This window comes from Heterodontus francisci, chromosome 38 (genome assembly GCF_036365525.1).
Source record: "Heterodontus francisci isolate sHetFra1 chromosome 38, sHetFra1.hap1, whole genome shotgun sequence".
Taxonomy (NCBI): domain Eukaryota; kingdom Metazoa; phylum Chordata; class Chondrichthyes; order Heterodontiformes; family Heterodontidae; genus Heterodontus; species Heterodontus francisci.
Window position 1 is genome coordinate 37,463,484 of NC_090408.1, and position 27,698 is coordinate 37,491,181.

Here is a 27,698-nt window from a genome sequence, read left to right on the forward strand (position 1 = left end):
GCTGTCATACTTCCTAGCAGCTAATTTCAGAGCAGCATTACTGGAAGGCCACCTAGCCCATTATAAAAAGGTGACAAACGTAGAATGCCATTTTAACTAGAGGAAAAAGAGTCTCATCCACAAAATATCTATTGACCATCTTTTGTAAAACGATTGCAAAAAGAAAGTGAGCTTTATTCAAAGATCTGTTAAATGGATATCTGAGATATATTGGTTGAGGAATTATCTTCGAAGCCTGTCTGAAGCCTGCTGAAAGCACAGATGGAAACACAGGGAAAATGAAGTGATGCCCCAATACAAAAAAACATGCTTTTTGGAGTGTTTAAATAAATCCAGCTTTGTTTTATGTCAAAAGGAGTAAAATGAGAAACATGAATGCAAAAATCAAGCTACAACTTCAAGATCAAAATATGTTGCAGCATCTTTTCAAAGTGATTAACTAGCAAGTTTATTCATGCTACTTCATTGAATACGCCACAAGACAGTACATGTTTAAAACCATGTCTAGATAGCTCATTTTACTCAAGAGTCAAAAAACAGCACAAAACCTTTAAATGAAAACAAAATGAATTCAAGAAAAAAAACCTTTTGTAGAGTACACCTCTTAATTCAAAATACTGAATAATATTTGAACAAAAAAAAGACTGAAAGATTTATGCAGTCAACTGATAATCAAAAGAATAACTTCCGTGGGTGACGTTCAGACAGAAGCCAAAAAATTATTTTACTGGAAACCAACTCGGTTGTATTTAAAGAGAGAAAAACAGGTTTACGATTGAGTGCATGATTAAACTTTGCATTGCAGCTTACTCTTGCTCTAATTCAGCTGCCCCACCTCAAGACCTGCAAAATAGCTGACTCAACCGTGAAGCCAACACAGTTCAGAATCCAATACACATCATGACACAATCTAATGGGATCAAGGCAGAATTATTTAATGCAGTTCTCCTGAACCAGCAAGATAAATACAACAAGGGCACAAAGGTTTAAAAGAAAAGCATGTTTCCCCTTCCCTCCCCTCCCCACAATCTTCAGGCTTGCTGGTTCCCCGCCTCCATCCCGGCTCTAGACCATTTTTGCGGAGGCTGGACGGGGGCTGTGGGGGTGGTGCGTGGTATTCCTACTATAAAGAAAAATTCTAAGGAGAGGACCGACCATCTGTGGTTAATTAAAGAAATTAAAGAAAGCATCAAACTTAAGGAAAAGGCATATAATTGCATAATGATGATTGGTCAGAATATAAAGAACTGCAGAGAATGATTAAAAGGTTAATCAGGAGAAAGAAATTAGAGTATGTGAGGAAGCTAGCAACAAATGTAAAAGACTGATAGCAAGAATTTCTACAGGTATTTAAAAAAGGAAAAATAAAGAGAGTTTTGGTCCTCCAGAGAGTGAGGATGGGGAGTTAATAGTAGAGAATAAAAGGAAATGGCAGATGAAAATGAACAAATATTTTGCTTCTATCTTCACTATAGAGGATACAAAAAACATTCCAGTAATAGCTGTAAATCAGGAGGTGGAAGTAAGAGAGTAACTTGGTGAAATTACAATCACCAGGGAAGTGATACTGACCAAACTGGTGGAGCTGTGGGCTAATAAGTCCCCGGGCCTTGATGGGCTTCATCTTAGGGTCTTCAAAGAGATGGCCAATGAGGTAGATGTGTTGGTGCTAATTTTTCAAAATTCACTACATTCTGGAAAGGTTCCATCAGATTGTGAAATAGCAAATATAACCCCTCTATTCAAGAGGGTTGGGGGGGGGGGCAGAAAATAGGCAACTATAGGCCAGTTAGCTTGATATCTGTCGTGGGGAAGGTGCTAGAATCGATCATTAAGGAGGCAATAATTGGGCACTTAGAAAAACTCACGGTAAATCGGGAGTAGTCAGTATGGCTTTGTGAAAGGGAGATCATGTTTAACTAATTTATTGGAGTTCTTTGAAAGACTAACATGTGCTGTGAATAAAGGGGAGCCCACTGATGTACTGTACTTGGATTTCCAGAAGACATTTGACAAGGTGCCACATAAAAGGTTATTGTGCAAAGTAGGAGCTCATGGTGTAGGGGACAGCATATTAGCATGGATAGAAGATTGGCTGGCTGGCAGAAAACAGGGAGTATGCATAAATGGGTCCCATTCTGATTGGCAGGATGTGATGAGTGGAGTCCCGCAGGGGTCTGTGCAGGCGCCTCAACGTTTTACAATTTATATCAATGACTTAGATGAGGGGAGTGATGGCATGGTAGCTAAATTTGCAGATGACACAAAGATAGGAAGGAAAGTATGTTGTGAAGAGGACATAAGGAGGAGACCGATTTAGATTAGGTTGAGTGAGTGGGCAAAAATCTGGCAGATGGAGTATAATGTGGGAAAGTGTGACGTTGTTCACTTTGGTAGGAAGAATAAAAAAGCAGAGTATTACTTAAGCTGAGAATGACTGCAGAACTCAGAGGTGCAGAGGGATCTAGGTGTTCTAGTGCACGAGTCACAGAGTCAGTATACAGGTACAGCAAGTAATAAAGAAGGCTAACTGAATGCTATCCTTTCGTAATAAAGGAATTAAAAATAAAAGTAAGGATGTTATGCTTCAGTTATACAGGGCATTGGTGAGACCACATCGCGAATCCTGTGTGCAGTTTTGGTCTCCTTATTTAAAGGAAGGACATGAATGCATTGGAGGCGGTTCAGAGGTGGTTTACTAGATTGATACCTGGAATGAGCGGGTTGTCTTACGAGGAAAGGTTGGACAGACTAGGCTTGTTTTCACTGGAGTTTAGAAGAGTGGGGAGACTTGATTGAAGTCTATAAGATCCTGAACAGTCTTGACAAGGTGAATGTAGAGAGGAGGTTTCCTCTTGTGGGGGAGGAGTCCAGAACTAGGGGGCACGGTTTTAAAATTAGGGGTCGCCTTTTAGGCGAGAGTTGAGGAGAAACTTTTTCTCTGAGGGTTGTGCAACTTTGGAACAGTGTCTCAGAAGGTGGTGGTGGCAGGGTCACTGAATAATCTTAAGGCAGGGTTTGATTGATTCCCTTGCCTAACAAGAATCTAAGGTTATCAGGGGCAGATGGGAGTGTGGAATTCGAGACAAACAGACCAGCAATGATCTTAGTGAATAGCGAAGCAGTTTCGAGGGGCCGAATGGCCTACTTCTGCTCTTAATTCATATGTTCGTATGTAGGACTACCCACTTGCATGTGGCGGATAGCCGATCAGGCTCATTAAGACCCCAATTGAGGCCAATTAAAAGACTGCCGACTGGAAAATGCCAGTTAGCCTCCAGGTTCCCGTAGGTGGTGGGGGCCAGTTTAGATGTCTGGAGGTGGGCCTAGAGGCCCTCCCTGCCTGGTGTGGGAGCAGCCACAGGTTGCCATGTAGAGTGGGCCTCTCCCCCTCCCTGGCAAATCTGTCCTCTGGCCATTAATTGGCTGTCCTGATGGGGGGAAATTATAGGTGAGTGAGTGATTGTTTCCCGCTCCGAGGGAAAATCCAGCCCCAAATTTCTAAACCTCACTACATAGCAGACATAGCCACACATCTTAACTCGGACCAAAAGGCCAACATAAACTTCAACCTAGGTGATTGTTCCAGGAACTTCATTACTGATGGCTTGCTTTTTTTTTAAAAGAAGCAAGCCACAATCAGCAATAAGAACCAATTTTCAGACATCCAAATTTTGATTCTTAAATCTTATTTCCCTATCGAACACGGAGCTTTTCGTGGAAAAGTAAATTACCAGGGCCTTTGGTCACACTTGAAGCATTATTATCTCAATGTCTACAGGGGTTTCAATCATAGGGCCTGGAGCCTGAAAAAATGTTAAAGGACAGGTTGTTATTCCTTCTAACAGGATCCTACAGTTGTTTTTGTTCAAGGTCATTTGTGCTCATTCTGTTCTGTCCCAGTTTTAAGCAGAACTAAAGCAATTTGAAAAAAGTGGGAATAGGCACAAGAATACTCCATCCAAAAGTATTACTTTCAAAAACACCAATTTTAGAAGAGGAATGCTTAGGGAAGTTTCAAATTAGGAAGCCTTGTGGCAGTACTTATTGCCACCCTTTTGTCAGTCAGCACCAGGTTTCAAAACCAGAAACTAATCAGTATTGTCATGCCAAACATTTATTTTATTAATGAAAATTAAAATTTAAGGGTTTAAAATATTGGAATATTTTATAATAACTTGAATTGCAGAAGAGGTACACATGAAAAAAAACCTGGCCCTATAGTCAGGATACTGCTTTGAGCACCAATAATTGCAACCGAATACGGTTTCAAGTTGATAGTTCCCCATTGAAGGGCAGGTAATCTCAGCAGTCCGTGAAAAGGGCAAGCTGAGGAGCTTAAGAAAAACTAGTTTCAAGTAAACAAAATAGATGGGCTTGGAATTTTAATGTAGGATTTGTGCTTGGTGTTCTGATTTAAGATTTACTTTAGCACCAATGGAGGCAAGAGTCCAACAGCTCCTTTTTCCAAACCTCCAGGTTCATAAAATTCAATAGAACATAAAACAGCAAGAAATAAGTGCAAGTAGAAATATAAAATAGTGTCAGTACAGTGCTTGCACTGCAAGATCCTAAAGCATAGTCTCACCTAGCCAATGGCATCCGCATTACAAACTTTCCATATTCCCCAATGCTGGCATTCTGGAAGATGCATTTTTAATCTGGTTTTCAAGAATCAGGCAGGTTTGCATTTGATTGCTGATAATTGTAAGAGACCTGGATTTCAGAAATGAACAGCACAGATACTTCGCTGACACAAATGTAAAAGCTACTGAAGCTGCTGGAGCTTTGTAGGCGAAAATGCCAGGGCCTGTGGTCTGCAATTATCTGCAAGGCTGGGGTTTGAACCTTAAAATCAAAAAAGGTGTATTAGAAACATCTCAGCCCACGTACTCAAAGATTTTCTTGAAATAAATGGAGACTTTCAAATGAAAGCCCCTCAGCCTGTGATTTCAGTCATCCAGAATACCAACTTCTAGATACAGCTCTGTTTTTTTTTGAATGTGTCCAGTGTCTTGGCCTCAACCAGCCTTCCTGGCAACTCATTCCAACTTTAATCTTCAATTCCTTTGCAACAAAGCAACTGGCCTGTGACTCTGAATTGTGTCAGTAGCAAAGACAAGATTAGCAACTCATCTAGAAAGCTGCAGGCAGACATAACCTGGTCTCTTTACCACACCATGGCATGTGGCACAGCGCATGGAACAGAAAAATCTATTACACCAAGATTTATTGTGCTTCAACAATATTAATACTTCCAATAACTCCAGCTAATACAAAACAGTTTAGTGGACATGCAATGGTCTCATATATAGACTTTAATAAAGATTGAACCTTTTTTCCTTCTTAAATATGCCTGCTCTAATCTTATTAGAACAGGAATGGGCAAATGGAAAAAAAATTAAAAGCAAAAATAGTTTAACAAAAATTGATTTGAAAAGTGGTAATTCAGAATGACGACCTTAATGGGTTACAAAGCAAATTGATTAGTAGCTTTGAGTTATGGTAGTTCACAGATGAAAAACAGCCATTACATGAACTGCAAATGAATTACAGTATAACAGAAAAAGACAACTTGGAACTTGACACTGGTGAGAAACGACTGATTCATTCCACAAGCATGCTGGATCTGGCAAAATCTTGAATACCTCAAAGTTTCGAGCACAGCAAATATTCACAGATGTGGATTGCCCTTAGCAGCAGTTGATTATCATTGATAACTTAAAACGATCAATGGCACAAAAAAAAAATTCTGGTCATCATCACATTGCAGTTTGTGGAAGCTTCCTGTGTGCTGCGTATCCTACATTACAACAGTGAATAGGCTTCAAAAGTGTTTCATTGGCTCTTTGGGATGTCCTGAACTCGTGACAGGCCCTATATAAATGCAAGTCTTTCTTTTATTTTTATGCAGCCTACAAAACCTTATAAAACAAAACCAATTTCTTTCCACAAGTCTTTTGACATTACCAGTACAATATTGTTATGATCCCGTTAGAGAGCAGTAATGTTTTAAGAAATTTGAATTCCCAGTTAAAACATTATGCTACAAGGTTTCACATTTTAAACAAAAATATTTACTGCACAATATTACTAATTTAACAATCTGAAATTACTTATTTTTAAACTGAAGATCTTACCCAAACATTAAGTAGTACACATTAAGACCTAAATCTCAACAGAACACTCCCGCTTGACTTTTACTTCCACCCAAGAATTCCCCGATACTGTACAGGATTTTGGTGGCTCATTCACTTCACCTGGGACCAATCCAAAGTGCACCACAGCTCTTAGGAACTCACTTTGATTTTCCTTAGTTTCTCAACTATCTCCTGAGGTATGAGATCAACTGGGTATGCTCCCTCTAGCATTTGGCTAGGCAATCATCCAGCTTTCTTTCAACACCTCACAGATCTGGATTTCCCAGCCTGAGCCTTACTCAGATCAGAAACACCCTAGCTCCTGATGGCCTTCCTGCTCTCAAAGCCAACTGACTTTCTCTGAGCCAGCAGCAAGCATCCCCCTGCATCATCTCCATAGCAAATCAGTACACGTGGGACATCCAAGATGACAATTTATGCTAATTACCCCCCACTCCAGAACATCTGATTTCTGATAGCAATATCAAATATTCATGTGGGTAACAATGACAGGATAATTCCTTCCAGACTTTCTGGCTACAATTCCCCACCTAAACAAGACCACCTGCTGTTTTATGGCTCTCACCTCTAACTTTGTCCTTGTAAGCATACATGGAAAATCTTTGAAATAGAATCTCTAGGGTGGCCCTGCAATCTTTTTAAATTCCAGAATTTCAATTATCTTACAGCGACACAATTAATTACACCAAACCTAAAAGTGACTTCTAGAATGATACAAACTAAGAACTAGATGATTAAATATTACTTCAGAGTCAACCAAATCTCTTCACCCCAGCAAAAACATTTAAAGTCCAATTCGAACATTACAAAATATAGATAGCAACTCATTTTTTTTTTTAATTCATTCGTGGGATGTGGGCATCGCTGGCCAGGCCAGCATTTATTGCCCATCCCTAATTGCCCTTGAGAAGGTGGTGGTGAGCTGCCTTCTTGAACCGCTGCAGTCCATGTGGGGTAGGTACACTCACAGTGCTGATAGGAAGGGAGTTCCAGGATTTTGACCCAGCGACAGTGAAGGAACAGCGAAATAGTTCCAAGTCAGGATGGTGTGTGACTTGGAGGGAAACTTGCAGGTGGTGGCGTTCCCATGCATTTGCTGCCCTTGTGCTTCTAGTTGGTAGAGGCCACAGGTTTGGAAGGTTCTGTCTAAGCAGCCTTGGTGCGTTACTGCAGTGCATCTTGTAGATGGTACACATTGCTGCCACTGTGCGTCGGTGGTGGAGGGAATGCCAATCAAGCGGACTGCTTTGTCCTGGATGGTGTCGAGCTTCTCGAGTGCTGTTGGAACTGCATCCATCCAGGCAAGCGGAGAGTATCCCATCACACTCCTGACTTGTGCATTGTAGATGGTGGACAGGCTTTGCGGAGTCAGGAGGTGAGTTACTCACCGCAGGATTCCTAGCCTCTGACCTGCTCTTGGCAGCCACGGTATTTATATGGCTACTCCAGTTCAGTTTCATTGGATATACATACATGCAGAGGTAGTGTCAAAAAAATCTCACAGGTTCTTAATAGACAAAGGTCAGCACTAATTAGTAAGCTGGAGATGGCTAACACAGAAAATCCAAACATTTGTTTTTGAAGAGGCGTAAGAGTAATTGCAAAATGCTTTTGAAAACCAAATTTCAATGCACGTTGTTTTCACAGTTGATCTACGTGGCTTGGAGAAAATAAACCAGAGTATGCATGTGACAAAGATGAGAAAAAGTATAGTACAGCCAAATGATATAGGCAGCTGTGTCAGAAGGACAAAAGCCATTCATTGCAGAACTTTGAACTCAATGCTCTACTGTAAATGATGCACAGCATTCCATACAAGCCTTCCATTAAATTTAAATGTTGTTCCTTTGAAATCTGGGGATGTAGAGATCAGGTCAGATTTACAATTCTGCAAACAGTACAATTCAAATTCCTCCTTGCTCCATTCCTGCAGTACAACATATCACATCAAATTTGCAATATGATAGTTTAGTACACATCAAAAAGAAAACACATGTAAAGCAAATTCATTTCAGATTTACACAATTCAAATGAAATCCAACTGTAAACATTACCAGTGCTTCAACTGACAATTTCCAATTCTGCCTCCTTAAGATTCTTCAGCTGAGAGCATAAAGTAGGACTAGGGAAAGAATCTACAGTGCCATGTGTTAATGCTTAAGTTCAATTTGCACAGTTGCAAAATTTAGCACTTGAATGAGGGATTAGAGTTATTGGTTATGAGCAGAAAGCAATTAGCTATCATGACGTCCTTAATTTCAGGGTGTGTAACTCAGAAATCTGTGGTTAGAGTCTAAAAAAATTCTTAACTGTTTTCCTTCGAGTTGTCTTCTCGAGTTCGCTCTTGATCTAATCAGAGTCATTAGGTACTAGACAGTAGTTCATACTTTTGCCAGTGCACTAAGTACATTTAAAAAAAAACTAACATACTTATACAAGTGGCTTTAACATTGTAAAATGTCCTAAGGCACTTCATAGGAGCATTAAGAAAATTAACACTCAGCTGCATAAAGACATATTAGGGCAGATGACCAAAGGTTTGGTCAGAGATAGGTTTTAAAGGAGTGTCTTAAAAAAGGAGTAGAGAGGGAAAGAGGTGGAAAGGTGTAGGAAGGGAATTCCAGAGCTTAGGGCCTTGGCAGATGAAAGCACAGCCACCAATAGAGAGCAATTAAAAAAAAATCATTCACTGGATGTGGGAGTCAGTGGCAAGGCCAGCATTTATTGTCCATTGTTAATTGCCCTTGAGAAGTTGGTGGCAAGCTGCCTTCTACAACCACAGCCCGTGGTGAAGGTACTTCCACTTTGCTGTTGTTAGGTAAGGAATTCCAGGATATTGACCCAGAGGTGATCAAAGAATAGCACCATATTTCCAAGTCAGGATGGTGCGCGACTTGGAGGTGATGGTGTTCCCATGCCCTTGTCCTTCTAACTGATAAAGATCACAGGTTTCGGAGGTGCTGTTGAAGAAGCCTTGCCAAGCTGTTACAATGCACCTTGTACATGCACACTGTAGCCACAGTGCACCACTGGTGCAGTAAATGAATATTTAAGGTGGTGAATGGGATGTCAATCAAGCAGGCTGTTTACTCCCAGATGGTGTGGAGCTTCTTGTGTGTTGTTGGGGCTACAGTCATCCAGGCAAGTGGAGAGTATTCCACTGCAGTCCTGACTTGTGCCTTGTCGACGGTGGAAAAGCTTTGGGGATTCAAGAGGGAGATTAAAATAGGGGATGCTCAAGAGGCCATAATTTGAGGAGGAGTGCAGGTATCTGAGGGATTGAGGACTGGAGGAGATTGGAAAAAAAAAATAGGGAGGGCTGAGATCATGGAGGAATTTGAAATTGTGGTGTTGCTTAACTGGGAGCCAACGTAGATCAGCGAGTACAGTTTGATGAATGAGACTTGGCATAAGTTATGACCTCAAGTTTGTAGAAGTTTAGTTTAGTTTAGAGATACAGCACTGAAACAGGCCCTTCGGCCCACCGAGTCTATGCCGACCATCAACCACCCATTTATACTAATCCTACACTAATCCCATATTCCTATCACGTCCCCACCTGTCCCTATATATTTCCCTACCACCTACCTATACTAGGGGCAATTTATAATGGCCAATTAACCTATCAACCTGCAAGTCTTTGGCATGTGGGAGGAAACCGGAGCACCCGGAGGAAACCCACGCAGACACAGGGAGAACTTGCAAACTCCGCACAGGCAGTACCCAGAATCGAACCCGGGTCCCTGGAGCTGTGAGGCTGCGGTGCTAACCACTGCGCCACTGTGCGGTAAAACATGGGAAGCCAGCCAGTGGTGCACTGGAGTAGTCAAGTCTAGGGGTACCAAATGCATGGATGAGGGTTTCAGCAGTAGATGAGCGGAGGCAGGGGCAGAGTCGAGCAATGTTACAGAAGTAGAAATAGGCACTTAGCGATGGCGGCAACATGTAGTTGCAAAACTTGGATGTCAAATGTGACAAAGGTTGCAAATAATCTGGTTCGGCCTCGGACAACTGCCAGGGAGGGATGGAGGTGGCAGCTAGAGAATGAAGTTTGTGGTGGGGGACTGAAGACAATGGCTTCGGCCTTCCCACTATGGTTAAAACAAAGCTACTCGCTCTCAAAATTACTCATTACAGTTTAAAGATTCTTTCGGGATACAAAATGTAATATGGCAGATTTTCTGCCACCAGAATTTATTACTGATCCAGGTTTCTAAAATCTCATGATTTACCCGTTGTCCAATATTCAGGACTTACATGATAGTTGCATAACTCAAGCTCTCTTTTACATTGTATAATATTGAAGAACTTCTGTATTTAAGAAAAAAAAAAGAGGTATTAGCATTGGTGAATGGAACACTTTTATGGTTTGTATCCCATGTCAACAGCGAACACTGATAGATTGGACATGTATATAGTAAAGCTCCCCATACTTCACCCCACTGCCATAAGAAAGTACCCTTGACTGCATCATTGTTTCTCATCTCCAGCCATCCATACCGTCTGTTACGGATTGGTAAGAAATGATAGGGGCAATTTCCCTTTTCACCTCTCAGCTGATTGCAGTGTTTATATTAGAATTGTGTTTTAACCCTTCAGTGTTTTATTGGTCGATAAACAGATAAATCATAGGTTTATGAAAATTCGTAACTTCACACACACGGGAAGTTAGAGATTTAAACAATGCAGCCCTGATCTTCCTTTTCTCCTGGGTCACTGGAGTCACACTTTGGAGAGTTTCAGATGGACGGATGCTTGGCTGCACGTTTCTTTGGTTAAATATCAGTTACGGTACATTGACGAAGATCCTGTTTCAATCTCATAGATGGGGAGCTTTCAAAAGGTTGTCTTTTCCTCTCTGCTTCTAGGTAGTTGTTTCAAAGATTGTATGTGACAGTGTCTTCTGGGCTGGAATAGATCTCTCTCAGCCTCCTGGCTGTATGTCTCTGTCTGGCTTTTTGCACAGAAAAGTCTTTTTTTTAAATAAATGATCAGGCTTGGTTTCTGTCAGGTGACCAAAGTTGCTCTCCCCTGATGTTTTCATACAATGTTTCCGAATGTGTGACCATTGTTAGATAATAGTGTTGGAATGATGCTCATCTTGTTAAAGTGGTGTTTGGTCACAGCTATTATCCTGAGTTTGGGTCTGGAGACTCTTTCTGCAAAGGTCATTGTTAGTCCAACTGGTTGAAAAAAGGTAGTCATTAACACTGAACACCATTAGCATTTATAATGCTTTCTTCAAGGCTGGTCTAGACATAATGATGGGTTTAATCTCCTGCAGTCACTATGTATATTTACAGGACAGGTGAGGTCACCTGACCATTACTCCATTTTGTCTGGTAGCAAAAATGTGTCCATTTTTGTGAAGTTAATTCAATCAGACCATTTTTATAGTTTATAATCATTTCTTGCATGAGTCTGACACGACTCAGATTAAAAGTTACCAGTTCAGTCCCAATGAGACTATCCAAAAATCGAGTCACATTACTCTATTCTAAACTTTAAATACCATAACAAAAGTTTTGTAAATTATAAAAATGCATAATTTATTTGGATTCAAGGAAATTGGAAATTGAAATACTACTGTTTGCCACAGAACTTCATTTAAAATTTCATGTATCCTTACAAATGTGCAGAATTCTTCCAAGAATAGTCATTAGTATCCTGAACACTATTTATTTAATCACATTCAACCGATGTGCACCAGAAGAACTGACTACAAAACAGTAACCACTACCATTACAGTAAGAATCTGGTCAAAACAGCACTTTGGTTAGGAATTGTAAAAGCAGAAGACTTCAAGCATCTAAAATGACTATATTGAGGAAACAAATATTTTTCTTGAATCGGTAATTAAAATTTGGAATGCATTACAAGTAGTTAAACATTTAATAGGGAATGAGACATTTGAAGAATGAGCAGCGAAATGGACAGGCACAGCATAATAGGATGAGCCAGATGGCCTGGTGGTAACATTTCAAAGAAATCAAAAAACTGCAGAAGCAGGTAGACCCAAAAGATCAAATGTAGGGAGTCAAAAATCATTTTGAAAGCTTTAAATGACCACCTCAAAATCAATCAATCAATTACCTGTCAAGACAATCAGTTGTTTGAATTGTGGAACTACAGGTGTAGACAAACAGAAAATGCTAGAAATATTCAGCAGGTCCGGCAGCATCTGTGGAGCGAGAAGCAGAGTTAACGTTTCAGGTCAGTTCTGATGAAAGGTCACAGACCTGAAACATCACTCTGTTTCTCTCTCTCTACAGATGCTGCAGACCTTCTGAGTATTTCCAGCACTTTGTTTTTATTTCAGATTTCCAGCATCCGCAGTATTTTTCTTTTATTCGTTCCACAATTCAACCTTGGTTAGTTGCATATTAATTTTGAACTGCAGCCTACACTCTTGCTATTAGTACCTTTATATTCTGGTGAATTTTCTGTTTCCAGTGAGAGATGTTAGCATTGGGAAATAAAACCATTCCTGCACCTAATGGCATCATCAAGCAATCCAAAGTCAGATGCAGCATTGTGGGATGCAGTTTAAAGATCTTTATATTCTATCACAATGTGCTTCTGTCACACTCCGATGAAAAGGTGCCCACTACACCTGAACATTTTGTGCTTTTCACATTAGCTATCACTGCAGGAGATTGGTCAATTAGTTTTCTTCTGTAGGTTCATATTGGTGTGCCTGTAAAAATGAACAAAACAGAAGAGAATCTACCCAATATAATAAAAGCAAAATACTGCGGATGCTGGAAATCTGAAACAAAAACAAGAAATGCTGGAATCACTCAGCAGGTCTGGCAGCATCTGTGGAAAGAGAAGCAGAGTTAACGTTTCGGGTCAGTGACCCTTCTTCAGATGCTGCCAGACCTGCTGAGTGATTCCAGAGAATCTACCCAAGTCTGGGCTTACAATTTAATACTTTAAGCCAGCTTTAAATCTGGATCTCAATCTACCGCAGATTTATTTTGAAAATCATCGTTCACACATTTTCAACATTTGGAATTGCAAGCTTTAGAGAAAAACGCTTAGGACCATAGCCTCCAAGCAGGCCTAGAAAAGTTATAGGCAATAATCTGTGTTCGCTTTCTAAAGGCTCACACCACCTCTCTTTCCCTCTGTACATACTCAATACCACCTAAGCACTTGCAGTTCTGCCAAGGAACTCCAAATACCAACGTACAATCTTGCAAACATATTGGACCACAATGTAGTGACTCAACCAAGCACGTTAAAAAAAACCCTGGTGTTTTATCTCTGGAATGTCATTATTTGAAAATAAAAATATTTAATTATATACAGAAAAACAGTTTAAGTGAATAAGGAAAAGACAAGATCTGCAGAAACACAGCATGATTGATCAAACTGTGAAAACTTTTTGGCATCAATTAAGCATACCATGAACAAGAGCAGACACAAGGGGTTTCTGAAATTCATCAGCGCTTTAAAACGTTAAATATTCTCCATCTCATCAGCTGATTCCTTCTCCCTCCCCAAATGCTCACTCAATTGAATCCATATGTGCACAATCATCTGTATGACTCCAAGTTAAACTTCAAATGTGACATTGGTCTTGCCAGTAGACCCTTCACTTCCAACTCCAGAGCACTCAGTTTACAACAACACTAACTCACTTCTCTACAATTTTGTGACCGGAAAACCCAATTTCTCCTAAGCCGCTCTGACCAGTCTCATGTTTCCCAGTCACAAATACCAGCATATAAAAATTTCCACAGCCTAAAGATTGCACACCCACCATTCCGATCCTTCGTCACCACTGGCTCTCTATCCTGTATTTCAAAATTCCTCCATGCCACACCCTGCTCCAGCACTACATATGTTCAGGATTGGCTTACAGTGAGATTATGGACTCCACCACCATGGAGCAGCCTGTCATCACATCTTTATGCAATCATCTTCCTAAACCTAAGGCTTATAACTTGCACCCACCCCCACCCCGCTTTCCACCCTTTAAAAACCTCATCAGAAAAGCATACTTTATTGACCACACCTGCAGGAGCAGCACCAGGCATACTGAAAAATGTGTCAGCCTGATGAAACTACAGCACAGGACTACTTGCATGCCAAACAGTGGAAGCAGCATGCAATAGACAGAGCTAAGTGATCCCACAACCAACGGATCAGAGCAAAGCTCTGCAGTCCTGCCACATCCAGTCGTGAATGGTGGTGCACAATTAAACAGACAGGAGGAGGCGGCTCCACAAACATCCCCATCCTCTACGAGGGGGAGCTCAGCACATCAGCGCAAAAGACAAGGCTGAAGCATTCGCATCCATCTTCAGCCAGAAGTGCCGAGTGGATGATTCATCTTGGCCTCCTCCTGAAGTCCCCAGCATCACAGATGCTAGTCTTCAGCCAATCTGATTCACTCCACATGATATCAAGAAACGGCTGAAGGCACTGGATAAAGCAAAGGCTATGGGCCCTGACAACATTCCGACAATGGTGCTGAAGACTTGTGATCCATAACTAGCTGTGCTCTTAGCCAAGCTGTTCCAGTACAGCTACAACACTGGCACGTACCTGGCAATGTGGAAAACCTGTACACATAAAGCAGAACAAGTCCAACCTGGCCAACTACCACCCTACCATTGACCAAAAACTGAACTGGACAAGCCACATAAATGCTGTGGCTACAACAGCAGGTCAGAGGCTGGGGATTATACAGAGTAACACCTCCTGACTCCCCAATGGCTGTCCACCATCTACAAGGCACAAGTCAGGAGTGTGGTGGAATACTCTCCACTTGCCTGGATGGGTGCAGCTCTCTCAAGAAGCTCGATACGATCCAGGATAAAGCAGCCAGATGGCTGGCACCCCATCCACCACCTTAAACATGCACTCCTTCCATCACCGATGCAGTCACAGGAGTGTGTGCCATCTACAAGATGCATTGCAGCAACTCACCAAGGATCCTTCGACAGCACTTGCCAAACCTGCGACCTCTACCACCTAGAAGGACAAGTGTAGCAGCACCATCTTCAAGTTCCCCTCCAAGCCACAAACCAGCCTGACTTGGAACTATATTCCTTCGCTGTCGCTGGGTCAAAATCCTGGAACTTCCTTCCTAAAAGCACTGTTGGTATACCAATGTTGAAAGGACTGCAGCAGTTCAAGAAGGCAGTTCACCACCACCTTCAAGGGCAATTAGGAATGGGCAATAAATGCTGGCATAGCCAGAGATTCCCACATCCCCAAACGAAAAAATGCCATTTCTCTAAATGTTCTCTCTTACTCCCTGTTTGGTCTCCACCCCTGAGGGGAGGTGGTGGCATAGCGGCAATGTCACTGGTAATCTAGTAATCGGGAGACCCAGCCTAATGCCCTGGGGGCACAGGTTCAAATCCCACCATGGCAGCTGGTGGGATTTAAATTCAATTAATTAATAAAAATATCTGGAATTGAAAGCTAGTCCTAGTAATGGTGCCATGAAACTACCAACGATTGTCGCAAAAACCCATCAGACTCACTAATGACCTTTAGGTAAAGAAATCTGCCATCCTTACCTGGTCTGGCCCACATGCAACTCCAGACCCACAGCAACGTGGCTGACCCTTAACTGCCCTTTGAAATGGCCTACCAAGTCACTCAGTTGTCAAGGGCAATTAGGGATCGGCAACAAATGTTGGCCTTACCAGCGACACCCACATCCCATGTAAGAATATAAAAAACTCCCTCCTGTAAAGTACTTTGGAACATTTCATTAGATGAAAAGCATCATATAAATAGAGTTAGTTATAAATGCTAGGTACTATTTGGGCTCTACCTGCAAATGACAATATTTTAGGTGTTACCATATCTGGCATCAATTCATTTGTACGCTCTGTGAAAGCTATGTTGCACTTTATTTTGTTTTACATAGAATTTCCTAGCAATTTTGGGGTGAGGGAAATGTCAAACCATCTCAATGTACACACTACCATCCTGAACATCACTGCATGGAATCAGTCAGTCAATCTACTAGTTTCTTTTGTTGTGAAAAGACTTAGCCAACTGAGGTAAACCAATTTTAAGTGGCATGTAAACACACTTGCAACATTCTGGTTGAATGCTGCACTTCTAACCATTTAAGTAGCTCATTCCAGCACCAACTAAAAATCTAAAATTAAATTTATGTAATTGCCAAAACTATTTAAGTTCTCTAACTTTAAATTAAAATTAACAGCAAAGGTTCAAATATGGTTTTCGTTCCTCAGTTGTCATTGCCTCTGCCCCTAAACATAGCTGAAATTATTCAGGAAGGATTTTAGATCCATTTCACTGGTGTTATGACCAATGCAGGAGGAGTGCACTGTCTTTTCTAGTTCCACTTCTCCAAAGATTGCAATACATATTTTAAATCTTTACCCAGTTACCGATACGGTCAATCATATACTCTCCTGTTTATCCCAGAATAAAATACACCAACCAGGTTTATTTAACGAACAAAATCAGTTTATTAACATACAGATTGAAATATGAAAGTTCCCTTTTTAAATACTACACATACAGAAAAAAAAAGAAATTCTCTCTGCAGAGGTCTTTTACAACAAAAAAAAATACTTGGCCAAATAAGTGATGGAAAAAAAGATATGGAAGGATGTCAGTTGTCCCTTTTATTCTGGCATCTGGGTATGAAGGAAACAGGTCACTGGGATCTTTTCAGAAGCAGTTCATTACGGGGGATGTCGAGAAATAGTCTGCTAGGCTTTCCAGGTGAAATGTGGCATCAGGAGTTTCAGTTATCGCACTCTGGATTCGCAGGGCTTTTCAAAGAGGTAGAGAAAGTGGGGCTGACACACTGGATTTCACAGGCTCTCACGTGCAGGAAAGACGAGCTGGGGATTTATCAGCAGGCTACAAAACCAACTGCTTTTCAACACTGTCCACACCCCAACCAAACCAAAATATCTCAGAAGCGAAACAACCTCCTGACCCTCAAATCTTGACATGTCACTTTTCTGTAAAACATCTCCCCAAGTCACCAAGGTTTCTATTGTTTATTGAACTTAAGGCACGTGATATCCAGTAAAGACTGTTTTCAAACAAGACTGCTCAGTGTCCCTTCAGTGAACTTACAACAAAGAAAAGTCCAGCATCTATGAAATCTTCAGTCTTCCAAAATGAATCCATTTCCACACTTCAAATAGGAGTCCTTAAAAAAAAATGGAAGCTCGTGCCTCATAGTATGGTGGGGGTAGAGAGAAATATCAATATTTTCATTTCTGCATCACCTGATTATAAAAAAGGGAAGACTCACATTTATATAGAGCTTTTCATAACCACCAGATGCCTCAAAGCGCTTTACAGCCAATGAAATACTTTTCAAATGCAGTTACTGTTATAATGCAGGAAACACAGCAGCTAATCTGCATACAGCAAACAGCAATGTGATAATAGCCAGATAATCGGTTTTTGTGATGATGATTGAGGGAAAGATATTGGCCAGGACACCGGAGATAACTTCCCTGCTCGAAGTAGTACTATGGGATCTTTTACATCCACCCAAGCGGACAGATGGGGTTTCAATTTAACATCTCAACCAAAAAAAAGACAGCACCTCCAACCAGTGCAATTGGAAGGTAGCTGTTTCACTGTAATTAATGAAATGTTTCTCCGAAGAAGATACTCTTTATACTGTAGTTCATAAGGAATCCAGAATATACAGTTATCTGTCCACATTTTCTGATTGGTCAGTGGGTTGATTTGGTGGGTGGAGCCGAACACATGAACTGCAGTTACGGAGCTCTAGCCCCTGGCTCTTGCTGCTTCCCGGTCTCCCGCCGACAGCCCTCGACATGGATAGAGTGAGGAGAAAAATGCAGCTAAAGAAGGGATGTCATCGGAGAAAAGGGGTGGGATGGGGTGATGAGAGGAATAAAAGAAATGGGATGGGTATGGCATGAGAAGGATGGAATGGCATTGGATTGGGATTTAAAGAAGTTCTTCTTTGGCCTCCTTGTCTCGGGAGACCATGGGTAAGCGCCTGGAGGTGGTCAGTGGTTTGTGGAGCAGCGCCTGGAGTGGCTATAAAGGCCAATACTAGAGTGACAGGCTCTTCCACAGGTGCTGCAGAAAAAATTGGTTGTCGGGGCTGTTACACAGTTGGCTCTCCCCTTGCGCTTCTGTCTTTTTTCCTGCCAACTGCTAAGTCACTAAGACGCGCCACACTTTAGCCCCGCCTTTATGGCTGCCCGCCGAAGGGCCTGTTTCAGTGCTGTATCTCTAAACTAAACTAAACTTTGTAGCCTCATGTCCTCTTCACAACTTCCTTTCCTACCTATCTTTGTGTCAACAGCAAATTTAGCAACCATACCTTTGGTCCCTTCATCCAAGTCATTTATATAAATTGTAAAAAGTTGAGGCCCCAGCACTGATTCCTGGGGCACATCACTAGTTACATCTTGAAAACCAAAAAATGATCTATTTATGCCTTCTCTGTTTCCTGTTTGCTAGCCAATCTTCTATGCATTCCAATATGTTACTCCCTACACAATGAGCTTTTATTTTCTGCAATAACCTTTGATGTGGCACCTTATCAAATGCCTTCTGAAAATCTAAGTACAGTACATCCACCGGTTCCCCCTTTATCAACAGCACATGTTACTTTTTCAAAGAACTCCAATAAATTAGTTAAACATGGTTTCCCTTTCGCAAAACCATGTTGACTCTACCTGATCACCTTGAATTTTTCTAAGTGCCCTGCTATAATGTCTTTAATAGCTTCTAACATTTTCCCTAAGACAGATGTTAACCTAATGGCTGTAGTTTCCTCCTTTCTGTTTCCCTCCTTCTTTGAATAAAAGAGTTATGTTGGCTATTTTCCAATCTAGGGAATTTTGGAAAATTTAAAACCAATGCATCAACTATGTCACTAGCCACTTCTTTTAATACCCTAGGATGAAGTCCATCAGGACCTTGGGACTTGTCAGCCCACTGCTCCAACAATTTGCTCAGTACTACTTCCCTAGTATTTGTAATTTTCTTAAGTTCCTCCCTCCCTTCCATTTCCTGATTTACACCTATTTCTGGGATGTTACTTGTATCCTGTATGGTGAAGACTGATGTAAATTAGCTGTTCAATTCATCTGCCCTCCTTATTTTCCCTCATTAATTCCACAGACTCACTTTCTAACTTTCTCACTTTAAGCTCAGTTGTATTTGGTATTTCTCCCTCCTTTTGATGCTGTTCTATTTGTACATTGCAAGGAGGCTTATCAAATAAGGGAGTTAAAAGCATGGCTGTGACAACAAGAAGTGCTATTGTCTAATTTTTTTTTCTCCTCTTCCTGTTGTCCAAAATCAAGTTCTGTAAAGCCAAATGTTTCTCTTTACACATGCCTGAAAATTATCTTTAGAATGTGGGAAGAAATAAATCACACACTGTGCACGAACAGGTTGCTGTTAAAAATTTGTGCTTGTTGGCACCTATGCCTTCAGCTTCTTTTGGTTTGTTGGGATGTGGGTAACACTGGTGGATCAATAAATGTCATTATATGCCCTCAGGACGTTGAGTCAAGCATGTAGTGTGGAACTGGAGTTGCAGAAAAGTCAGACCAGGCAGGGGTGGCAGGCTCCCGTTCTGAGCGACGTTAGTGAGCCAGATCACTGGGGCTACGCGCACACATGATTGGAGTTCTTTTGCCACAGTGGGACTCTTGATCCCTCAGTTGCTAGTCCAGTACCATAACCTTAAGGCTACCGTACCCTACTTTCAATTCCTCTCCTGGCTTTCTTTTAAGCACTTTTAGATCTATGCTTGTCCCAGGTAAGTTGTGTGAAGTAGTGGGAGAGCTTGATGCAAGGTAGGCTGTTGGTGGTCTCTGTTAGTTTTTCCCCCTAGCTCTGCCATGCTTTGGTACCTAGTTTTGCTCCTCTGACTAGATAACAGACTGGTGGTGAGCCCATGTTTTTGGGGTATTTGCAGTTTTGTAAATGCCTTGAACAGCCAAGTTAGTGTAAAATCAAAATTAATTATTTCTCTTCTCCCCTGACCCTCCACCTACATTTCCCTCCCGCCCCCCTCCACCGCCCAACGCCCCAACTTGCCATACCCTTGTTCTGCATTATTTAGATTGTTCTGTCATCCACCAGTAAAAGTTTATGGATAAGCTTTCAATTCAATATATGGTATGCTTTTTAGACTTTTCTAAAGTTCCAAAATGTGAAGGAGCAGGTCAATCCTTCTATCAAGAAAGAAGCTTAAGTTATATAATATGTTTTATATCCTCAGGACGTCAGAGAAATGCTTCACAACCAATTATTTTTGAGTGTGGGTAAAAGTAGCATTTGGGAATGGGCAATTAATCCTGGCCTCGCCAGTGATATCCACACCTCCTGAAAGCTTTTTTTAAAAAAAAAAATCCAAACTTGTGCATAGTACAAATAGCAATGAGGTTAAATAACCAATCATTTCCTTTAGCGCAGGAAGAACTGACCTACTCTTCTTGGAATAATGCCATGAGATTTTTACTCCTTTTGAACAGGCAGATGGGGATCTCTGTTTAATGCCTTCTGAAAAATGGGAGGGAAGGTTATTAGAAAATACACTTTTCTCAGTTAAATTTCTAAGCTGTCTTCTGTGGAATCTGCTTGCAGTCAACAACTATTTGATAGCATTTGAGAATCCATACATTTTGTGAAGTAGTTTTTTTTTTGTTAACCTCAATCTACTGTGGATGGATGACTGACTGTCGATGCAGATTCTCAAAGTAACTATCCTTTTCCACTGTGTCCCTTAATTATCTTATCCACTGAGGCCTGCATTATTTTGATTATTTTTCTCTTGACCCAACAGGGATGCCACTCTGTGGTAATGCTGAAGTGGCTTAACCTTTTGCCTAGACTTTCAGCTAATCCTGAGACATGTATAACTCTATATTGCAGAGTAGTACCAAATAGCAATAATTTGATGGATTAAAACTGGTTGTGATTTTTGCACATTTTTCTGTAACATGTTGAAGGTTGTTTTTAATAAATTTCAAGATTTAAGAGTTGCATGTTACATTGTGAGACATATACTGCATTGCTAATACATTTTTCATGTTAGTTTTAAGTACAGCTAATGAACTTCCATTTTCACTAGCTAAAATGAAGAAGTACTGGACCTGCTATTACTGAGCTGCCTCTCCTCATTGCAATGCCTTTTGCTAGTTCCATTCCTAACTGTTCTAGAGTAGCGAACACACCACCTGAAATGGCTTCTCCTTCACTACTCACACATCCACCTTCAGGTGCCCCAGGGTTCTTCTATTTCTCTCGGCAGTTATCTGCAAGAATGGAGTTTTAACTCTGCCACCACTCACTCAACTCTGACAACCTGTTTGGCATCAAAGTGGGGATGACCTTCCTGCAGTTCAACATTGCCAAGATCAAAGCCATCCTATTTAGTTCTTTCCAGAAACTTCACATTTTAGCCACCAAGTTCTTCCTATTTTCTAATTAGATGAAAACCAATAGACCGTGACTTTAGTGATTTGGCCCTAAACTTTGCTTCAAACCTGCAATCCGATTCATTATTCATCTCCACCATTATGACTGCCATTCATGAAAAATTGCTCTTGTGCAAGAAAATTGTAAATGTGTTCCTTTTGAATGCATTTATGATATCACTGTCCAAAGCAGCCAGAGCAGTTCCCCACCCCTCACCCCAACAAGTTTCATTTCTGTCAGATCCTCCATTTTCTGGACTGCATAATAGTACATATTTTGGAGAACAATGGCATAGTAAGGAGGAAGTGCTGGAGTTACAACAGATTTTGTTGCCGGGGATTGTATTGACACAAGTACCATATAAATTTTGTTGAAACAGTAGTTAAACTTGTACTGACTACAGTATTAAAAGCAAAAATTGTTGCTTTGTTGAAATAAAACCCTCCAGTCAGTTTTTGCAATTCTAATCAAATGGTATTCCACTTCTTCAGACCCATCCAAGTATAATCTGATGATGCATATTGTTATTTTACCCCCTTGCATCTATCTACTGTGAAGGCTTAACCATCTCTCATTATTTTGAATACTAGTCATTTACAAACAGATTAAATGAGATGATTGGGAAATAGAATGCTGTATTGGATTACACAGATTTTTAGATGGAATGTTCCCTTTGGGCAAAGTTCATTGTGATTTATACCTGTTTTTAAGTTGATCTGTGGAAACAGCATGTTTTTCCCCAAAAGCCTCAAACATCCAATCCACTCAAGTATTCAAAATCTCCCAAACTACTGTAGCTTGTTAAAAAGTTTTTGGATGTAGATATTTTGACTTCAGGGGCTGTGGAATGTTTTCTGGTCAGTATTGCAAAGGATTAAATCTGAGATACAACAACAATTATGCATGTTTAAAATTTTCTATTTAAAACTTCCCTTGCAATGTTCCAGAACAGAAATAAATTTTAATTTGAGGTTGTACTTCTCAAATGATGTCACATTGTACTGTACAAATACAATCCATTTGTTAAAATGGTTGAGGTTGGAGGGTACATTTGATGTGCATCACATGTACAAAGATAGAACTTGAAGCTGCGACTGAAATACCAAGTATCTAACAATCATAGCATTTCATTTTTTAAAAAATGCCTCTATGGTGTTTCTTAGCTGCTGGCACTTGTCAAATAATCATTAACTCGCAGAGACCCACAAAGCATTTGCAGTGAAATTAGTATCTTTATTGTAACAGTACTTCTTTAAATCCCAATCCAATGCCATTCCATCCTTCGGTACTGAGGTACTGTCCTCAGTACCTTGCTCTACGGCAGCGAGGCCTGGACAACGTATGTCAGCCAAGAGCGACATCTCAATTCATTCCATCTTCGCTGCCTCTGGAGAATCCTTGGCATCAGGTGGCAGGCCCGCATCTCCAACACAGTAGTCCTCGAGGCGGCCAACATCCCCAGCTTATACACACTACTGGGTCAGCGGCGCTTGAGATGGTTTGGCCATGTGAGCCGCATGGAAGATGGCAGGATCCCCAAGGACACAGTGTACAGTGAGCTCGCCACTGGTATCAGACCTACCGGCTGTCCATGTCTCTGCTTTAAAGACATCTGCAAACGCGACATGAAGTCCTGTAACATTGATCACAAGTCGTGGGAGTCAGTTGCCAGAAATCCTACACTAATCCCATATTCCTACCACATCCCCACCTGTCCCTATATTTCCCTACCACCTACCTATACTAGGGGCAATTTATAATGGCCAATTAACCTATCAACCTGCAAGTCTTTGGCATGTGGGAGGAAACCGGAGCACCCGGAGGAAACCCACGCAGACACAGGGAGAACTTGCAAACTCCGCACAGGCAGTACCCAGAATCGAACCCAGGTCTCTGGAGCTGTGAGGCTGCGGTGCTAACCACTGCGCCGCCCACAGATATAGATAGGTTAAGTGAGTGAGCAAAGATCTGGGAAATTGAGTATAATGAGGGAAAATGTGAAATTGTCCATTTTGGCAGGAAGAATAAAAAAGCATATCATCTGAATGGTGAGAGATTGCAGAGCTCTTAGATACAGAGGGATCTGGGTGTCCTAGTGCAGGAATCGCAAAAGGATAGTATGCAGGTACAGCACATAATTAGGAAAGCTAATAGATCATTTATCACGAGGGGAACCAATACAAAAATAGGGAGGTTATGCTTCAGCTATACAGGGTATTTGAGAGACAACATCTGGAGTACTGTGTACAGTATTGGGCTCCTTATTTAAGGAAGGATGTAAATGCACTGGAAGCAGTTCAGAGGAGGTTTACTAGACTAATACCTGGAATGGGCAGGTTGTCTTATGAAGAAAGGTTGGACAGGCTAGTTTGTATCCACTGGAGTTTAGAGGAGTAAGAGGCGACTTGATTGAAACATATAAAAGATTCTATGGGGTCTTGACAGGGTGGATGTGGAAAGGATGTTTCCTCTTGTGGGAGAATCTAGAACTAGGGGGTCACTGTTTAAAAATTAAGGGGTCGCCCATTTAAGACACAGATGAGGAGAAATTATTTCTGAGGGTTGAGAGGTTTTGGAACTCTCTTCCCCAGAGGGCTGTGGAAGCTCAGTCATTGACAGATTTCTAAATACCAATGACATAAAGGGATATGGCGATAATGTGGGAAAAAGGCATTGAAGTGGATGATCAGCCATGATCGTACTGAATGGCAGAGTGGGCTCAATGGGCTGTATGCCTACTCCTGCTCCTATGTTCCTCAAAAGGCAGTGGAAGCAGAGTCTTTGAATATTTTTAAGGCAGAGGTAGATTCTTGATAAGCAAGGGGGTGAAAACTTTACTGGGGGTAGGCGGGAATGTGGAGATGAGGTTACAATCAGATCAGCCATGATCTTGTTGAATGGCAGAGCAGGCTCGAGGGGCCAAGTGGCCTACTCCTAATATTATGTTTGTATAACTGAAGTATAAAAAAGTGAAAAAGATGGTAGGAATGAATTTATACAGTTCCATTGAAATTATAGGAATGTATTACCTCATTAATGCTACACTACAATAAAATTACATTGATTGCTTGGTTACCAAGATTTGCATTCTCATACCAAAGCGCAGTTTTCTAATTTCAATAAATGTATTCATGTATGCAAAAAAAGGATCCACATTTTAAACAAGTGTTTGCAAAACTCTAAATATCAATATATTTATGAAACATACATAGGCAACAGAACAATTCACTGAAGGCTTGCCCACTAAGTTATTATGCCAACCAAACACATGTTATTAGGTATTAGTGATTTAAACATCGTCAGGCAAACCATAATGAAGTGAAGGTCGTCATGATCCAAACCACATCTCACAAATTATGCAATTCATCTAAAGCTTTAGCCAGCATTAAAAATATTTAATTTTAAAAAGCAAATGCTTATGACAAATGCTTAGCTTTCAAATAGTCACAATAATGAGAATCTTCCAATACAATTAAGAATGTTACATCATGCTACTGCAGGATGAGAGGAAACTGGAAATAGATCAATTCGCAATATATTAAGCTTCATCTTAAATTAACAGCCTCCCTGTTGCATGGGTATTGAATGTGGAACAATGAACAGACAAAAACTAAAAATCACTTTCCCCACATGAAGAACACTAATATCCGATTATCCATTTCCCAATCAGAAAGAACACTGCCTTTCTTTCCTTCTTCAAAGAGTCCAAACACACTTACTGCATTTACAGATTAAACACCAGCAGAACATGGACCATCAAGAGACACCCTCAAAAACTGATCTTTTCTTTTCCTATAAATAAGTTCAGAATGCCTCCTTTACTAATCTGCACCCCAATACTTCTCTAGGCAGGATGATGTTAAAAAAGGGTCTAAATTTAACTGAACGATTGCCATACTCGAGACACTGCACATACCACATTACAAGTGCCCAGTATCACTTTATGAACAGCATTATCCAAAGGCATATTTAGCAGTAATGTACTTCAAAATTACACTTAAGCTACTTTGATTAAATGTTGTACCAATAACCTCCTCCTGTGCTAATCCTAATTTACCATCTCAAATTGCTCCAACAGTGAGAGCCGCAACCAACACGTATCACACCTCACCCTAAGGCATTTCAAAATGCTTATTCCAAATCACATGATTGAAAGGTCAAAATGTTGACTGGTATTCTGTCATAGCTCAGATGGAAATTGTACAAAATTTCACACATGCTTAGTTATGCTTTACTGAAATCCTATGACTTTAGTTGAAACTTACATAATGTTAAAAAAAATCCCACAGGATCTTGCTAAAATCGATACACTATTTATAGATTTGATTTTACAATATTCTTTTAAACAAACCAAAACAATAATTAACAGGAGTTACTGTTACGTAAATTAACAACTGTTGAGTGTGCAATCTTTAAATGCCAAGATCGAAGAACTTTAACTTGTGTGGCGTTACACTAACAGTATAAAACTGTGGCATGCATATTATACATCTTACACATACAGCATTTCCAAAATCTATCAGAAAGCTAATATTTTCAAATCAGATTAGGCCATACACGAGTTCAGCCTTTTGCCCATTTTAACTTATCTCACCACAGATTTTCAAAGACACATTGTAACGATCAGGCGAAGTAAAACAAGAGAGTGCAAAGTTAACATTTAGTAAACAAATTATACTGCTTTAGGGAGCTTTCATTAACAAAACAAAAATCCTATTCTGTGCTATGGCTTCGATTTGCATACCTGTTAACTTCCTCCCTAAATGTCTGTGCCCATCCAATAATTTGGAGCACGATTCCGAACTTCAGATTTTGGTATGCCACACGCACCATTTTAAAACAAAATCTAATTCTACTGCACGAGATAAACCAAGCATCGCAGTTAAATACATACCACTGTATTTTATGCAGGACCGGGAAAAAAAATCGAAAGAGAAACATAATAAGGGGGCGCATTGTGAACTATTAATGTACAAAGAAAGAGATTTTAGCGATTTAACAACAAAAATATCAAACATCTTACATCTGAGTCCCACAGGATGCGTTCAGTCATCACAACAGAGACATTGATTTTGACACCAAGAGATTTTGTTGTACTTCAGTATTTTCCCCTCAGACATTAAATTATTTTCCGCAAATATAAAAATTGCAGGATTGCAAGTGAGGTATCCACGCAAAGGATATAATGTGAACAGCGATCAGACGCAAATGCTCCCAACTCTGCATGCACACCTTACCCGGTGAAAGCAAGCAGGCAGGAGCCACTCGCCAACTACATCCCCGGGCGGCGCGACACCCGGAAGGGGGAGGGGCGAAGGCAAGAGCAAGTGAGCACGCATGCGCAGGTTAACAGGCTCGTCCGCCGTATTTGACACTTGAGTAAACCAACTGGCAGCCAGAGACCAAACCCGCCCCTGGCCTGAACCAGCCAATCGGCAGGACTCGCTGGGGCCAACGGTTGCCGCGCGAGCCTGGTCCAAGGGAGATCTTAAGCATAACAGAGCATAGAGATAATAAAAGTAATTGGACAAAAGCCGATTCCATTCACACCGTGGAAGTGGCCTACCTGAACCGAAGGTAACCTGGAGAACAAATCCTTTTTTTAAATCACGTAAAGGTTTTTTCTTGAAACATAAATAAAACGCTAGCTTGCTTGTATATCGCAATGCAACCGGGTTCTTTCCTCACTCTCTGTCGCGACGTATCTTTTTATAGTGGATTTTGTCAAAGAAGCCAGGACTGGAATACACCATAGATTACCACAACCCACAGGTTTGTTTTAGTTTTTATGTGGAAGCCGTGGCTCAACCTAACTTGACTAACGGCCGACGTCACGCGGTGCAGTTGTGATTGACAGGAGCCGCGGGAAGGTGGGCGGGGTGTGGACGGGGGAAATCAAGCAAATCAGATCCAAGGGCCTTCTCTAGTGGGCAGTGCTAACGCGCAGGAGGGGAGGAGCTGGTGCGACGGGCAACGGAGGGGGCGGGCTCGTCTCCCCTGTCAATCACGTCAGATGGAGGCACAGGATTGGTGAGAGCGGAGACCGCTGAGTGGTCCGCCAATCTGGCCAGTGGGAATGTAGCATCTGGTAAC

General features: G+C 41.0%; 1 protein-coding gene across 6 annotated transcripts in view; it reads right to left on the reverse strand.

The window, feature by feature from the left end:
- Positions 1-27,445, reverse strand: part of glceb (glucuronic acid epimerase b) — a 137,196-nt gene extending 109,751 nt beyond the window's left edge. For 3 of the 6 annotated variants that reach the window (XM_068018121.1, XM_068018122.1, XM_068018125.1), the window contains exon 1: positions 26,629-26,894. In XM_068018121.1, coding sequence (XP_067874222.1) covers positions 26,629-26,630 — 2 coding nt within the window. In that variant the 5' untranslated portion in view covers positions 26,631-26,894. Of the gene's footprint in view, positions 1-4,588; positions 4,751-26,628; positions 26,895-27,171 lie in introns of those variants that run through there. The other 3 variants (XM_068018127.1, XM_068018124.1, XM_068018126.1) reach the window with 2 other exon arrangements.
- Positions 27,446-27,698: the final 253 nt, after the last annotated feature.